We start from the raw sequence: 17,367 nt of genomic DNA on the forward strand, positions 1-17,367 counted from the left end.
TTTTAGTATAGTACTAAACTACTAACTTTATAGTACTAAATATTTTAATAAAAAATATGATAATATATATTTTTATTTATAATTTATAATCTATTTTGAAGTTATATATAAAAATATATAATATATATATATATATATATATATATATAACTTCATATTTATATATAACTTCAAAATATGTTATAAATTAGATATAAAAATGTTTAGTTTAAATATGCTCTATCTTTCTGATTGTTTTTCTGTTTTCCTTGCCTTTACTTTTGTAACGGAAACTCTGAATTACAAATGAAGTAAAAGTTAAAATTCAAAAATACGACAAGTAGAACATTAATGATAATTTTAAAAGTCATAAAAGTTTGCAATGCAATATTGATGCTTATATAAGGAATAACTTTGAGCTAGAATGGCTAATACAACGTTTAACATTTACAATTAGAATATAGCAGCAGTAGAATAAAAAACAAATTTGTCAGTGTGTTTTCAATTTGTGTTACGTAAAAGTAAAATTATTGTATAAAGTATACATAATACTTTTACAGATTATCTAACAAAATAGTTGAAATCATGGATATAAAGGAAACACATAAACCGTGTGCTGAGTCGGGAGATGAAATCGTTATTTCTGGCATTGCCGGTAGATTTCCAGATTCAGACAACATAAATCAGTTACGAGAAAATCTTTTCAATAAAGTTGATCTCGTTAGAGCGGATCATGGTCGTTGGGAAATAGGTGATTAATTCGTATAATAATTATGTTATTAGAAGATCGACAAATGAGCAAAATATATGAGCATTTTTATTTGATTATCAGCATTCTACATACTTATTGTTTCTTTTATAGCTATTTTGTTTTCATTTGTCGTAATTCATGTATTAATTATATTTAATTCATAGATAAAGTAGATCCATGGAATATTATTTCAAAAGCTATATAATTTATAGCTTTTAAAATAATTATAATACAATCGTAATAATTCATCATAATAACATCACAATCATAAAAATATTATATTATATTAGGATAAATCTTAAATATGCTAAAAGAATTTATGGGATGATCCCTCACACAAATTCAAAACGAAACTTTATATGATCACAAGATACCAAAATTTTTGGGAAAACAAAACTTTTTTTTAACTTGGACATCTGTATCTTTGAAATTAAGCCGTTTCAGACATATGAAGTTTTCATCTTGAATTTGTGTAAAGGATCACTTCTCACATTTTTATTTAAATGAACTTAATATATATGCTATATTAAGCAAATCCATAATAAATAAAAACTAATTAAAATGTTACAAGGAATAAATACTGCAGTCATCATAGGGATATATTTTGTTGAAGTACAAAATTTTATTGAAACAAATAAACAAAAAGCGTAACATTTTATATCAAATTTTATCTTTTTAGAGTATGAAGACGTACCAAAGCGTATGGGAACAATCAACAATCTGGGAAAATTTGATGCGGATTTCTTCGGATTTTCTGTTGAGCAAGCACACGCATGTGATCCAATGTTGAGAATGTTACTGGAACATTCTTATGAAGCAGTTATCGATGCGGGAATTAATCCGAAGCAATTACGAGGAAAAAATACTGCAGTAATAGTAGGATTAGCTTATAATGAATCACAAGCGAAACTTCTATATGAGGATTTTCAGGTAGAGAACATTATTGATAAATACACAGTAATTAATTTCTTGACTGCAAAAATTATAAGCAATGACATTTTATAATTAGATAGGCGGCATAAATATTATTGGATGTAGCAGAGCCACAATAGCAAACATGATTTCGTATTTTCTGAACCTGAAAGGGCCATCTTACACGATGGATTCTGCATGTAGCTCTGCAATTCACGCCGTAGCTCTTGGTTATCATTGTATCATGTCAGGCAAATGCGAAGATGCGATAATTGGGGCTACATCTTTATGCTTACATCCATCAGTGAATTTTCAGTTCTCACGGCTTGGTATTAAAAAATAAATTAATTTATAATATATTAAGAATAAAATTAAAATTTTTTCCATCTATTAAAAAGAGGCAAAATTTGTTGTAATTTTCAATAAAGATGATCATTATAAAATTCTGCTGCACTTGAATATTATATATTTTTATTAATAAGATATATATACTCTACTAATTCTTAAAATATGCATCATGTATAACTTCAGGTGTTTTGTCACCTGATGGTTCCTGCAGACCTTTTGATAGTGCCGCAAATGGTTATTCACGTAGCGAAACAGTGGCTGCGTTATACCTCCAAAAGGCGAAGAATGCGAAAAGAATTTATGCTACATGTCCGCACATTAAAATAAACAGCGATGGTTATAAAGAAGAAGGAATAACATTTCCTTCGGCACTTGTACAAAGTATGTTATTAAGGGAATTTTATAACGAATGCGGAATACCGACATCTTGTTTAGATTATATGGAAGCACATGGAACCGCTACCAAAGCTGGTGATCCTGTGGAAGTCAATGCCATAAATAATGCTTTATGTAAAAATAGAGAAAATCCGTTAATGATCGGCTCCGTAAAATCCAATGTTGGTCATGCTGAAGCTGCCAGTGGTTTTTCTCAAATTGCTAAGGTTCAAAATTTAATACTATTTTTATACAAACATACATACATACATATCTCATCTACACACATATATCTCTAGACACATCTCTACCCCCCCCCCCCCCACACACACACACACACACACACACACACACAGAGTGAGAGAGCGAGAGAGCGAGAGAGCGAGAGAGAGAAAGAGAGAGAGAGAGAATTTGAAAAACTTCAATTAAATTTTTTTTTCGCTTTTTTTCCGCTAAAACTAATACAATAGTATTAGTAGTAGTAAACTAGTATATCTATTATTAGAGTAGTAATAAATTAATATATCTATTATTATATATTTAATACATCAATGTCACATATGAAGAATTAATTATTTAATACATCATTAATCAATCACGTCTAATAAATTAATCAAAGCATAAATGTTAAAACGGTTACTGATTTTGAAAGGTGATAATAGCAATGGAAACCGGTTTTGTTCCACCAAATATCAATTATACATCACCGCGGAAGGATATAGATGCCTTGATAAATGGTACTGTTTGCGTTGTCCAAGAAGCAATGCCGCTTAAAAATGGTTATATAGGTATCAGTTCTTTCGGTTTTGGAGGATCTAACGCTCATATGTTATTAAAGTGGAATGAGAAACAAAAAAGTAATAACGGAGCACCAAATGACGATTTGCCAAGACTCGTAATATTATCCGGAAGTAGTGAAAAATCAATACAATTATTTTTAAACGACGTTAGTAGATATTTCAATTTTATTTAATTTTCGATAATTATGAATAAAATTTCATCGTAATCAGTCACTTTAAGAAAATTTTTAATTGCAGATTATTAATTCTCAAATAGATGTAGAATATATTCGTTTACTACACGACGTCTATGCAGACGATATAGATGGTCATTCATGGAGAGGATATGCGATATTAAATACTTTTCAAGAAAAATCGATAAGGGAAATTCAAAATTATAGTAATACGAAAAGACCTGTTTGGTTCATATTTTCTTCTTTAGGCTCGCAATCGCCAGGAATGGGTACATATAAATATAAATATCTTATTTATGATAAAATGATTTAATAACAAAATTTTTTTATATTAAACTTTTATCAGGTCGAAATTTATTGAAATTTCACGTCTTTGCAAATACAATACAAATGTGCGATGCTATTTTGAAACCGTATAATATAAATGTAACAGACATTTTGACAAATACAGATGAGAAAGTATACGAAGATGAATTACACGCGCTTGTTGGAATCGTAGCCGTTCAGGTAAAGTATAATATTTTTTTAAGCTACTTTTGAAAAAAAACAAATGTATTTAAAAATAATTCATCCAAAATATATAAAAAAATAAAGGTAAATAAAATTAATGGTTTTATGTCGATCTATCCTAGTATATTAATAATAATAATCTTAGCTTCTCTAGAGTACATTTTTCTCATATAACTATAAAACAATTCAAAAACAGTAATTTAAATAACACTTAAATTAAATTACGTAAAAATTAATATACGTAAATAAATACAATCTTAAAATTATCTTTGAAAATATTTGCAGATTGGTTTAGTAGATCTCTTGACATCTATAGGAATTATTGCGGATTACGTAATTGGTCATTCTGCTGGTGAACTTGGTTGCGCGTACGCGGATAAATGTCTCACCATGGAACAAACTATACTATCAGCCTACTTTATTGGTGTGGCATGTACAGATAAAGAAATAATTCGTAGCTCAATGGCAATTATCAATTTTGACTACGATTGTCTCAAAAATATATGTCCGACGGATATTGAAATAATATGCTGCAATAATCAATATAATAACGTAGTGAGTGGGCCTACCAAATCCCTTCAAGAGTTTATGACAAAACTGCGGGTAAAATAAATTAATTATTACAATAAGTCAATAAATAGACAGAATGACAATGTCAAATTCTTCTTATAAATATATATTTGAAATATTGAATTTTTTTATCTCACATAGACAATTACTTTTTTATATTCTTAGGATAACGATATTTACGTGAAGGAAATCTATTGTAACATACCGTACCACAGTTATTCCATTTCTTCTGTAAAAAATCAAATTTTGCTTAAATTGAATGTGATAATATCACAGCCAAAAGAAAGAAGCTCAAAATGGATCAGTACATCTGTACCTCGATCCAAGTGGTACACTTCAGCATCAAAGTTATCGTCGGCGGAATATCACACCAATAGCATAATAAATACTGTTCTCTTTAAACAAACGATGAATCTAATTCAAAATAACGCTGTGATTATCGAAATCGCACCTGACGGTGTTTTGCAGAATATTTTAAATGAGTCATTGCATCCAACAACAACAACTGTCACATTAACAGAACGCGGTGAACAAAGTACAGATATAATTCTTCGAGGAATTGGAAAGCTCTACAACTGTGGCTTACAGCCACAAGTAGCTAATTTGTATCCCCCAGTGGAATTTCCAGTTAGTAGGGGAACTCCTATGATCTCACCATCAATCAGGTATATGTTATTCCAACTATGATCTAGGAACTATGTAAGTAGCATAAATATAAAAATTGGCATTATTGTATAATATACAAACGTTTTAATATCATAAAAGATGGAATCATGAAGGAAACTGGTTTGTACCGACTTATGGAATACGGGAAATTATGAAAGGTACTAGAAAAAGGTACGTTGAAATTGCGATGAACGATCAAGACTACGATTACATGACAGATCATGTAATCGACGGAAGGAATTTATTACCTGCTACGGGTTATCTTGCACTTGTTTGGCAAACTATCGGAATGATAAAAGGGCAAATGTACGCAACTATACCAATAATATTTCACGATGTAAGCTTTATTCGTGCTGTACATTTGTCGAAAGATAAAGTCGTCAAATTGATAATTTCGATTTATAAAGGTACATATGCAAATAATTTAAAACTGACTCAAACATGATCACAAAATGTGTTTAATTGTATATTTTTATATAAAATATTATAGACGGGAAGTTTGAAGTAACCGAGGAAGATAGCGTTGTAGTAACAGGTACAGCGTACGAGACATTGAATCCCGAACAGGATATGACTCCTACGGATTTATTACAGGAAAATAACGACGAAGTAGAATATTTGACTGCTCGAGATATCTACAAGGAGTTAAAACTACGCGGTTATCAATATAGTGGCGGATTCCGTGGATTAAAAACGGCGTCCATTTCGGGCACTAAAGGACATATTGCTTGGACAGGCAATTGGGTAACATTCATGGATACCATGCTACAAATGAAGATTATTGGATACGACACTAGGGACTTATATGTTCCGACGAGCATTCAAAAATTAATAATTAATCCTGTACTTCACACAAGCAAGCTACAGGAAATGGTAACGGAAGAAGAAAAACGTAAATATCACTTAATTATTAAAAAAAAACTATTTTATTCTTATGAGTAGTTATCAATTTTGCACAGGACAATTTTATATATATAGCCTAAGTAAAAATTTAAAAAAAAAATAGCATATATTATTTATAAATCTGTTATTACAGAATTGCCGATACGAGTATATAGAGAGATGGATACAATTATAGCCGGAGGTGTAGAGATTCGAGGTCTTCAAGCTACCCAAGTCTCTCGTCGCAAACAGGCCGAAGATGCTGTTCTGGAAGAGCACGTATTTGTAGCTCACCATGATTATGCTAGGATTTCTTTAAACGAAGTGATACGACTAATCGCACAACTTGCACTAGAAGATCATCAAATTATGAAAGTAAAAACTATCGAGCTGGTAGAAGACATCGATAATGTTGCAGTAAACGATCTCTCATCTTCGTTGTTGCTTGAGGCTTTTGGTGATATGCCCTTGATACAAGCAAATATCAATTTATTAACATCTGCGAATCGCTTTAATCCGACAGATCTATCGTCAAATATTTTAATCGGAGACATAAACACGCCATCCGTAGACGACAAAGCTTTAATAGTTGCTGGTTTTAATCTTTTAACAAAAGAAAAAATATTTTTACAACGATATTTGTCATTTCTGAGAGAAGATGGTTATCTGCTCTCTCGCGAGAAGAGCAATGTAATTGACTACGACAAATATCTGCAGCAATATAAATTAAATGTTATTCTAGAAAAGCGCACCGATGAGGAAACAATTGTACTTTTCAAAAAAAAAGTTCAAACAGGGAAAATGATTACAGTTTACATAAATAATGATGATTTCAATTGGCTGGAAGATCTAAAGTTGCTTGTGAACAATGACATTAATCGTGACAGAAATAGTAGAATTGTAATTGTAGGAGAAAATGATTTTGAGTGCGGTTTGTTGGGTTTTATCAATTGCTTGAGAAAAGAACCGGGTGGAGAGCTCGTCAGAGGTGTGCTTATTCAAGATGAAAAAGCGCCTAAGTTCTCCTTACAAAACTCTTTTTATCTACAACAATTACAAAAAGATATGGCCATTAACGTATTACGATCTAATAAAACTTGGGGATCGTACAGACATTTACGATTACCGCAGCCAGCAGCCGAACTTGTACCATCCGCCCATATCTGTCAGACAGTATGTAGTGGCAAAGATGATGATATCATATTATAAATCATATTAAAAATTATTTTTATTGTTGTTAAAGTAATTTTTATTAATTGTTTTATTTTAATTTTTTGTGTAGGTCAAGGGTGATCTAAGTTCATTCTGTTGGATAGAAAACAATCAGGTCATTGACTCTCGTCATGAGGATCTAGTGCGTGTGATTTATTCATCTCTAAATTTTAAGGACGTAATGCTGGCCACTGGAAAATTACAACAACAATTGAATTTTCAAGTACAACGTTTCACACATATGCCTCTTGGAATGGAATATGTAGGATTTGATATTGACGGACAACGTGTAATGGGATTACGTGATACCAAGTAAACTGATAAACTGATAAGATTTTCAGTTATATGCTGTGTTACATGCTATGCTGATATCTAATATCTCTTAATTAATATATATCATTTAGTTAAAAATAAAGTACACTTGTTTTTTGTTATAGTTGTCTAGCAAATATCGTTACTAAAGATAAAGATTTCTGTTGGAAAATACCTGATGCTTGGACATTTGAGGAGGCAGCGACAGTCCCGTGTGTTTATAGCACGGTTTACTACGCTTTGTACATACTTGGAAAAATGAAAAAGGGCGATAAAATACTTATACACTCCGGTACTGGTGGCATTGGACAGGCGGCGATCCATCTCGCTCTTCATGAAGGATGCGAAATATTCACTACCGTGGGCACACACGAGAAACGAGATTTCATTAAAGAGCTGTTTCCGACTATTCTCGATGAACACATCGGAAATTCTCGAGACGTCAGTTTCGAACAAATGATAATGCGACAAACGCACGGTCGTGGAGTTGACATCGTGTTGAATTCCTTGGCAGAAGAAAAATTAATCGCATCTGTTCGCTGTTTAGCACAAAACGGTCGCTTCCTGGAGATTGGCAAATTTGATATGGTTTCTAATAATTGTTTAAGCATGTCCTTGTTTCAGAAGGGTATTAGTTTTTATGGCGTTCTACTTGATAATATGTTCACTAGCAAACACAAAAGTAAATCGTTATTGTCGAATATGATTGCTGATGGTCTTGAGGATGGAGCCATCAAACCAATTCGAGCAACAATTTTTTCGAAATCGGACATTGAAGCAGCTTTTAGGTACATGGCGAGTGGTCAACATATGGGAAAGGTAATCCTTTTAAAACATTTTACATGTAACAATGTGCTAATTTAATATCTAAATATTCCACAGATAATTATAAACATTCAAGAGAAAGATAAATCTTCATGTGAATCTGTCGTTGCATATCGCCGTTACTATTGTGTCAAAGACAAAAGTTACATTATAATAGGAGGTCTGGGTGGATTTGGTTTGGAGTTAACCGATTGGTTGATACTTCGTGGCGCCAGGAACATTGTACTCATCTCGCGAACTGGAATAAAAAATGGTTACCAGCGCGTGAAAGTTAGATTATGGGAATCGTACGGTGTAAATGTACAAATCGTCAAAAATATCGATGTTAGTGACCCCAAAGATTGCCAACATCTTTTAAAATCTGTGGAAAGACAAGCACCAGTAGACGCGATATTCAATCTCGGTGTAGTGCTAAAAGATGGCATTTTAAAAAATCAAACCACAGAAACTTTTATGGAGTCTTTCCGATCAAAGGCTTGGGCAACGCAAACATTGGATAAACTCTCTAGAAAAATCTGCCCTAAATTGCGGCATTTCGTGGTCTTCTCTTCCGTTTCCTGTGGTAGGGGAAACGCTGGACAGACTAATTATGGCATGGCAAATTCCATTATGGAGAGAATATGCGAGAAAAGGGTGCAGGAAGGATTACCCGGATTGGCGATTCAGTGGGGTGCTATAGGTGATGTGGGTCTAGTTGCCGACATGCAGGAGGACAATAAAGAACTGATTATCGGTGGTACATTACAGCAAAAGATCTCGTGCTGTCTCGATGAGCTTGATAAATTTTTAGTTCAGAGTCGTCCAATTGTGAGCAGTATGGTCGTAGCTGAAAAGAAAACCGGATTTTCCGGATTTAACGATTTGGTTGAAACTGTTGCCAATATTTTAGGTAGCTTATGCATACGAATTTATTCATTTTACGTATATAATTATTTATATATATATATATATATATATATATATATAAAATTATTATATCGAGTACATAATTGAGTAGATAATTATTATATTTTTTACTAAATTAATTTTTACTAAATCATTTTATTAAATTGCTTTAATATGAATTATAAATGCTTTATATAAACTGTTTCATAACTTTATTAAACTGTTTCATAATAATAAATTATAATAATTTTGTTTTACTGTAGGCGTGAAAGACATAAAAGTTGTAGGTCGAAATGTATCTTTCGCGGAACTCGGAATGGATTCCATGATGACTGTAGAAGTCAAGCAAACTCTTGAACGAGAATTTGATATCTTTCTTACTGCCCAGGAATTACGAAATCTTACTTTTGCAAAACTCAATAAATTGTCCAAAGTGACTGATACTATAGAAGATAACAAAATAATCGATGTGGAAATGCCGAACGTTATAAAATTATTAGTTGGTATTGTCAAAGATGAAGATTTCATTTCAGAGCCTTGTTTTAGTCTTTTAACTAAAGGGGAAGATACTGCCACTCAAGTTTTTCTTGTACCTGGCATCGACGGATGTGGAACCGTATTTAATCATTTGGCATCAAGTATGAATTATTCGACGACGATTTTACATTATAGCACAAACGATATCGACGCCATAAACGTTATATCAGATACGGTAGATCGTCTCGCAAAAGTAAGTAAACGTATTATCATATAATTTTGTATGTTTTTCATATCAAAATATTTTTATTTATTTAGGTTTAGAAACTTTATTTTCATTTAATACTCAAAAATTTTGTAGCATATATTACCGAAATTGAGAGGTGGAAGAGATTTTGTAATAGCTGGATATTCTTTTGGATCTATTATTGCGATTGAACTAACGAGAAAATTGGAGGCTATGAATTTGAAGGGTCGATTGGTTCTCATTGATGGCACTCCCGAACAAGTGCAAACAATGTACAGAGATTTTACATCAAACTCAAACGAAGTAGATCTTCAAACTGTTGTTTTGTCTAATATTTTGGAAATTTATACGGAAAGAATTAGCGACGAGGTATTTCGCATGTCTTTATTTTAATTTATATTGAAGTTTACTTGCAATATATTTTTTTGCGTATTTTTGGTTTTCTAAATGTGATTAGTGAAAACGATATCTTACTTTTTTATTTCCAAATGAAGTCTATTAATAACAAGAATAAAACAAATTGACTGTGATTTGACAGATTTTAATGGAATTGAAAAATTGTAAAAATTGGGAAGAGAGATATAATGCTTTCGCGAAACAATTCTTAGGAATGAATACTTCGCTTTCTCCTACAAATTTAAGAATATTGTGTACATCGGTTTATAAATATTCAGCTGCCATTCGACAATATGATCCTTCCACCTTGCCTCGTATTAAATCTTCTATAATATTATTAAAAGCTACAATGTCGCATACAACAATCGAAGGGGATTATGGTTTGCATAAAGTAATTCTGAAAAGTTACATTAATTTATTTTTGACAAATGAACATTTTGTATTAATAAAACATTATTATTTTAGATAACTGAAGGTGTTGTTGAAATACATTATATCGAGGGGAGCCACCTGACGATTTTAAGAAATGAGAAAGTACCGGCTGCAATTAATGGAGAGCTGCACATTTAACATTTTAATTCATGTATAATTTAACAGAACATAATTTAAGAGAACATTTTTTTATACATCTGCTGTGATAACAAGAATAAGAGCAGCAATACAGTAATAATGTGTTAGTCTAATTGTATGTAAAAATTCCAAATACAATCAATTTTTTATTATAAGGCTGAAAAAATATTTATTATCTATACAACAAATCCAAAATCAAAGCATAAAGCATTTTTATCATGTCCTGTGCTTTGATCTTAGATTTTTCTGGATAATAAATATTTTTTCACTTTTATAATGTGTACACATCCTATGTACTTTGTAATTTTACAGTTATATTATATAATATTAATTTTAGTGTTACTGTTATTGTTGTTATCACAGCCGATTTATAAACAGAAAGTTTTTTTCTTAAAGATACGTTTAATAAAAAAGTGTTATTATTTTCATACTTTTGGATTTGTAAGGAGTAACTCGATAAGATGTGTGAATCTTTGAGTGTCTATAGAGGTTAAACGAATTATTTTCGAAGATTGTGACAATTATGAATATTAACTTTTTGACCAATATAAACATTGACCAATATAATAAACGTGTTACAATTATGCTGCTTTTTAGAATTATGCGGATTTCTTTATTAAAAATATAATCTTTGAAATTTTTTTGTTACGTGTAATTCTATTATAATATTTATTTTATAAAATTAATATGTTGTGTTACAATATTTTCTTAATTTAGGGAAAGATTGGGAGGAAGTAAGTGCTTTACTCCCCAATCTTTCCTTCAATTAATAAAATATTGTAACAGAAAATATTAATTTTATAAAATAAATATTATAATGGAATTACATATAAGAAAAACTTTAGTTTTCAACTAAAAGTTTATATTTAATCACCATTCAATCATTTTTCACCACTTAGCGTTCTGTGTCAAAGCTCCGATGCCCAAGTAGAACAAAAAATCATATAATAATCAAGATGACGTCAAAATGATGACAAGAACTCATTTTTTGCTCATGATGAAGAATTGATGAAATTATGATTTTGAAATATATTATTTTAAATATCTATATATTTTATATATTGTATATATCTGTGTATATCTGCACATAATAATGTTTTATGTATACACTATATGTATAGTTTACAATTTTTCAATTATGTCTATCACAATTATATTATAAATATATTATTAATTATTGATAATCATAATTATATTATAAATTTTTTCAGTTAATCAATACCTTATTTGAATATATATCTGTTTTATATACAACAAGAAATTATTAGAAGAATAAGATAAGTCTAATCTCTTTTCTGATACTAGAATATTTACGCTATAAAATGCAATAGTTTAATAATTATGCATTAAATATTATTGCATGTTATTGCATTAATGAAATATTTAAAATAATATGATAAGTTCCACAATCATAATTTCATCAATTCTTCGTCATGATCGAAAAATGAGTTTTTTTGGTCGTTTTTTTGGTCATTTTGGCATCATCTTAACTTTTATATGATTTCTTGTTCTATTTGGGTGTCCGCATGAGAGGATCCAGGCTTATACTCATCAGTTCTGGCTTGCACCAGATCAGTTCGGTTCTAGTGCAGCTCTAGTGCGGGAATAGAAAATAAACTCATAGTCAAAGACTCTGCGAACGTTGCGAGCGTTAAGTGGATCGCAGCCATTGTGTCAGGATTTTTGAAACCGAGGCTGAAACCGCGCTGTTCGTGGAGTGCGTTCGCTATTGGCTCGAGTCGACAAGTTGCAACGCGCATGCCGAGCATGTGTTCTTCCGTTTCGCGCTTAAAATTGTTGATGTACGAAGCATAGCGAAAGGTGCGTTTGCCAGGCTTGATCGTCATGGATCTGTCCACGAAGTTTGGAAAGCTTTCTATGGTAAATGGTAATCGTTCGCCCTTAAAAATGCCAAACAAGGGGGCGCGAGAAAAGATGCACGTAATTAAGCGCAGTAAGTTTATAATATAAATTAATATATTTTTGCGTTTCGAGTTGATTACAAATGTACGATCTTTTTCCAATTCTTTTTGTGCAATGTGGTGTGATTGTTAGACCTCGCAAAATCATTAAAACTCGTAATGACGATTAAGTTATTACTACGGACATAAAATATATGTAAATATTATAAATACATTGTATGTCTCACACACACACACACACACACACACACACACACACACACACACACACACACACACACACACACACACGTATATAACATATCAAGTATAAGAAATATTGAAAATAAAATAGGAAATTGATTTAAACGTTATTTTTATTAGATGGACATAAGGAGGATGTTCACTTTGATAAAATCACTTCGAGGATTGCTAAACAATGTTACAACTTAGATATGAATTATGTGGATCCAGTAAGTATTTTTATATAACTTTGTAACATAATAATGTAAAGATATACAAAAAATAGAAATATAAATAGAATATGCCTATGTGGTAACTTAAAAAGAAGTTTTATAGAGTTGTATGTTAGATTTATATTTTTTTTTAGAGGGATTCATATAAAAATTCTTATATGCCTAAATAAAAGATAATAAATATATTGAGCGATATCAAAGTTTGTATAACATTTAAATTTGTTATTTGTTATTTGCAGTCTGCTGTAGCGGCTCAAGTGATACGTGGTTTATATTCTGGAGTAACTACAGTTATACTAGATAATCTTGCAGCTGAAACTGCAGCTACGATGGCAACTAATCATCCTGATTATGCTATATTAGCTGCAAGAATTGCAGTATCTAACCTACACAAAGAGACCAAAAAGAGCTTTAGTGGTACATTTTACACTAACAATTGAGTTGATTTTTTATTATAAGGTTTTTAATTAATATTAGATTTAAAATTAAAATGATGGTTATAAAGATAGATCTTCTTTGCACTTTACAGAGGTCATGCATGATTTGTATTATGCCAAGAATTCCATCACAAATCAACACACTCCTATAATCAGTGAATATTATTATAATATCATCAAGAACAACGCAGAGCAATTAGATTCTGCTATAATATATGATCGAGACTTTAGTTATAACTATATCGGCTTTAAAACACTTGAAAGAAGCTATTTACTGAAAATTAATGGTAAAATTGTGGAGAGACCTCAGCATATGTTGATGAGAGTTGCTGTCGGTATTCACGAGAATGATATTGACAAAGCCATAGAAACATATAACTTTTTATCAGGACGATACTTTACACATGCTTCACCAACGTTATTCAATGCCTGTACTAACAATCAGCAGATGTCCAGGTAATTTCAAAAGAATTTAATTAACCTGATAATTTTGTTGCATCGTTATCTTAATTAGAATAATTTTCTTGCAGTTGTTTCCTCTTAACCCTTGAGGATGATAGCATAAAAGGTATTTATGGCATGTTAAAAAGATGCTCACTCATTAGCAAATATGCTGGAGGAATAGGATTTAATATACATTGCATTCGTGCCAAAAATGCGGAGTATACGAATACGACTAATGGTTTGGTGTCTGTTTTAAAGTTATATAATGAAATAGCTATTTACGTCGATCAAGGAGGAAACAAAAGACCAGGAGCATTTGCTGTTTATTTAGAACCATGGCACGCTGACATTTTGGATTTTTTAGAACTTAAGAGGAATATTGGTATTTTTTTTTTTTCCTTTATTCTTTTCTATTATAAAATATAAATAAGAAGAAAGTTGTCTCATTGATTCACATTGTGTTATATGCTTTTTCATAGGAGATGGAAACATGCGAGCTAGAGATCTATTTTATGGTCTTTGGATACCAGATCTTTTTATGGAACGTGTGTATAATGATGAGATGTGGAGCTTAATGTGTCCGTCTGAATCCCCTGGCTTGGCTGATGTTTGGGGCGACGAATTTAAAGAATTGTATACTAGGTATATACTAATAGCTGCTTATCTATTAATTTAACAAAATTACTTACATTATAGCTTGAATGTTTTTCACAAAACTAACTTAAATAAACATCACATAATTTGTCAAATATTTTTATAGATATGAAAAGGAAGGTCGCTTTAGAAAGCAAGTAGAAGCTAGAACCGTATGGCTTGCCATTCTAAGATCGCAAGTAGAAACTGGAACACCTTATATGCTTTACAAAGATCATTGTAATCGAAAATCGAATCATCAACATCTAGGCACGATCAAATGCAGCAACTTATGCACCGAAATTGTCGAATACTCCAGTCCTGAAGAAGTCGCTGTATGCAACTTGGCTTCTATCGCTGTCAATATGTTCGTTAATGCAGATACCAAAACTTTCGATTTTGATAAACTTAAAACAGTCGCAAAAATCGTCACCCGTAATTTAGATAAAGTCATCGATGTTAATTTTTATCCCATCAAAGAGACGAAGATATCTAATCAAAGACACAGGCCTATTGGTAAGATTGTGACGTTTAATTATTAATCGATTTTGCTATCAATTTTTTCCAATTCTATGATAAAACCGAGAATTGTATATTTCAGGTATCGGGATACAAGGTTTGGCAGACGCGTTCCTTTTAATGCGATATCCATTCGAGAGTAAAGAGGCGAAGGAACTCAACATAAAAATTTTTGAGACGCTTTATTATGGTGCCTTAGAAGCTAGTTGCGAATTAGCTGCAGAAAAGGGCACTTACAAAACCTATGAAGGTAGTCCAGTCAGCAAAGGTGTAAGTATTTAATGATTTAGTGCGAAATGTTCCATCTACATACTACAATCATATATCAATTTTTTTCTCAGATTCTTCAATACGATATGTGGAATGTCAAACCGACAGCTTTATGGAATTGGAATGAATTGAAGGCGAAGATCGCGAAGCACGGCGTAAGAAATTCGCTCTTAATAGCACCAATGCCAACGGCTTCGACGGCACAGATATTAGGGAACAACGAATCTATCGAACCATATACGAGTAATATCTATATAAGGCGCGTATTATCTGGAGAATTTGTCATCATCAATCCGCATTTACTACGAGATTTAACTGCCAGAGGTTTATGGGATAAAGACATGCACAATGAAATACTTGCGAATTTTGGATCTGTTCAAGTAAATACTTTTAAATATTTTAATTTTTTTGATGAAATTGTTTTATTACAATTATAAAGAATGTACATGTATATGTACTTTACAGAACATTGATCGTATTCCTGACGATCTGAAAGTATTGTATAAGACCGTATGGGAGATACCACAAAAAGTAATTATTGAAATGGCGGCCGATCGGGGAGCTTTCATCGATCAATCGCAATCTTTGAATATTCACATAGGAGTTCCAACGACTGAAAAGCTTTCTTCGATGCATTTCTTCGGTTGGAAAAGTGTAAGTGATATAACTATAACTATTTTATTTATTCGAAATTTTTTTATATTTTGTGTAATCAAATAAATTTTTGAAAATAATTTCACAAGGTAAAGAATACAGTACAAAATCGTACGAGTCATCGTTTAAAAATATTTTTGTTTTTGTTGTTACAGGGCCTAAAGACTGGCATGTACTATTTGAGAACAAAGCCAGCCGCAAATCCTATACAATTTACAGTGGACAAATCAAAATTACAAAATCGCGATTCCGTATCGAATCCTTCTAGTGTCAGCACACCTACCGATAGCCCCATTCAGTCACCCACTAAAGATGTTGTTAACGATGACGAAAAACGAAATCAATTAACTCAGCAAGCGAGTAAAAACTTGGAAACGATGCTTGCTTGCTCGCGTAAAAATGGAGAAGCATGTACAGCATGTAGCTCTTGAGCGTTTACTATTTTTAAATTTTATTGTATTGAAAATACATAAGTTTTTTATTTTTGTAAATTATACAAAAAGAAATACGTTTTTGGCGTGTATATTCTAAATTTAATTTTTACAATTGTTATGATAATTGTTAAAGGCAATATCCTAAATATAAACTATTAATAAAAATAAAAAATAAGAAAAAAATAAAATCTTGACAATTTTAAATGGCGCGATCTCTTTGCCGATTATGTTTTTCTGATATTTTGTTAATTTTCATAAATTTAAATTTTTAAAATCTCCAAATTTGGGACTCTAATGTCTATTTCTATCAACAGTTATCAATTATAATTTTAATTTAATTTACTCTGTATCTTCTCTTCTAGTTCTTAAAACTAAAAGATAAATTAATTGAAATTATATATGAGACTTTATAAATTTCATATTTGTTTATTGACATCATTTTTGTTGAGGAAGACTCTGTAGTTAAGATGTAATTTAGTTCTAAATTTAATTTTGTATCATTTAACTTGTGCATCTTGCTATGTTTAAAAAATATTTTTATTTTTATTATTTTGAACGATACTTATTTTTTACCTTCATTCATCACCTTATTTATATTTTATTATTTATTTTATACGAGCTGTTTATTTAATTTTTGAAATTAAACTGAGATTAAAGTTAAAGCCAAAAATAAATTATCACTTTATGGAGTGATTCTTAAAATTTACAT

General features: G+C 31.1%; 2 protein-coding genes across 4 annotated transcripts; both read left to right on the forward strand.

The window, feature by feature from the left end:
• The first annotated feature begins 275 nt into the window (after window positions 1-275).
• Window positions 276-11,474, forward strand: LOC105429340 (fatty acid synthase-like). Of its 3 annotated transcripts, XM_089075447.1 has the most exons (20): window positions 276-468; window positions 540-730; window positions 1,410-1,660; window positions 1,740-1,971; window positions 2,174-2,592; window positions 3,018-3,311; window positions 3,403-3,607; window positions 3,685-3,845; window positions 4,134-4,451; window positions 4,584-5,083; window positions 5,184-5,491; window positions 5,575-5,976; window positions 6,121-7,139; window positions 7,249-7,490; window positions 7,616-8,309; window positions 8,373-9,204; window positions 9,464-9,930; window positions 10,039-10,293; window positions 10,463-10,711; window positions 10,786-11,474. In XM_089075447.1, the coding sequence occupies exons 2-20, from the start codon at window positions 565-567 to the stop codon at window positions 10,888-10,890; spliced, it is 7,119 nt and encodes a 2,372-aa protein (XP_088931573.1). In that variant the 5' UTR covers window positions 276-468; window positions 540-564; the 3' UTR covers window positions 10,891-11,474. The 3 variants fall into 3 exon arrangements, with proteins under 3 accessions (XP_088931573.1, XP_088931572.1, XP_088931574.1); XM_089075446.1 differs by having other exon boundaries at window positions 276-730; XM_089075448.1 differs by lacking the exons at window positions 276-468; window positions 540-730 and having other exon boundaries at window positions 1,541-1,660; window positions 1,744-1,971.
• A 1,163-nt stretch (window positions 11,475-12,637) lies between these two features.
• Window positions 12,638-17,207, forward strand: LOC105422118 (Ribonucleoside diphosphate reductase large subunit). The gene is made up of 11 exons (XM_011631368.3): window positions 12,638-12,844; window positions 13,176-13,264; window positions 13,507-13,684; window positions 13,797-14,160; window positions 14,235-14,530; window positions 14,628-14,790; window positions 14,909-15,297; window positions 15,383-15,570; window positions 15,642-15,950; window positions 16,036-16,224; window positions 16,380-17,207. Exons 1-11 carry the CDS (start codon window positions 12,736-12,738, stop codon window positions 16,653-16,655), a joined length of 2,550 nt encoding a protein of 849 aa, XP_011629670.2. The 5' UTR covers window positions 12,638-12,735; the 3' UTR covers window positions 16,656-17,207.
• Window positions 17,208-17,367: the final 160 nt, after the last annotated feature.

This window comes from Pogonomyrmex barbatus, unplaced genomic scaffold (assembly GCF_055798465.1).
Source record: "Pogonomyrmex barbatus isolate J1 unplaced genomic scaffold, ASM5579846v1 scaffold19, whole genome shotgun sequence".
NCBI classification, from domain to species: Eukaryota; Metazoa; Arthropoda; class Insecta; order Hymenoptera; family Formicidae; genus Pogonomyrmex; species Pogonomyrmex barbatus.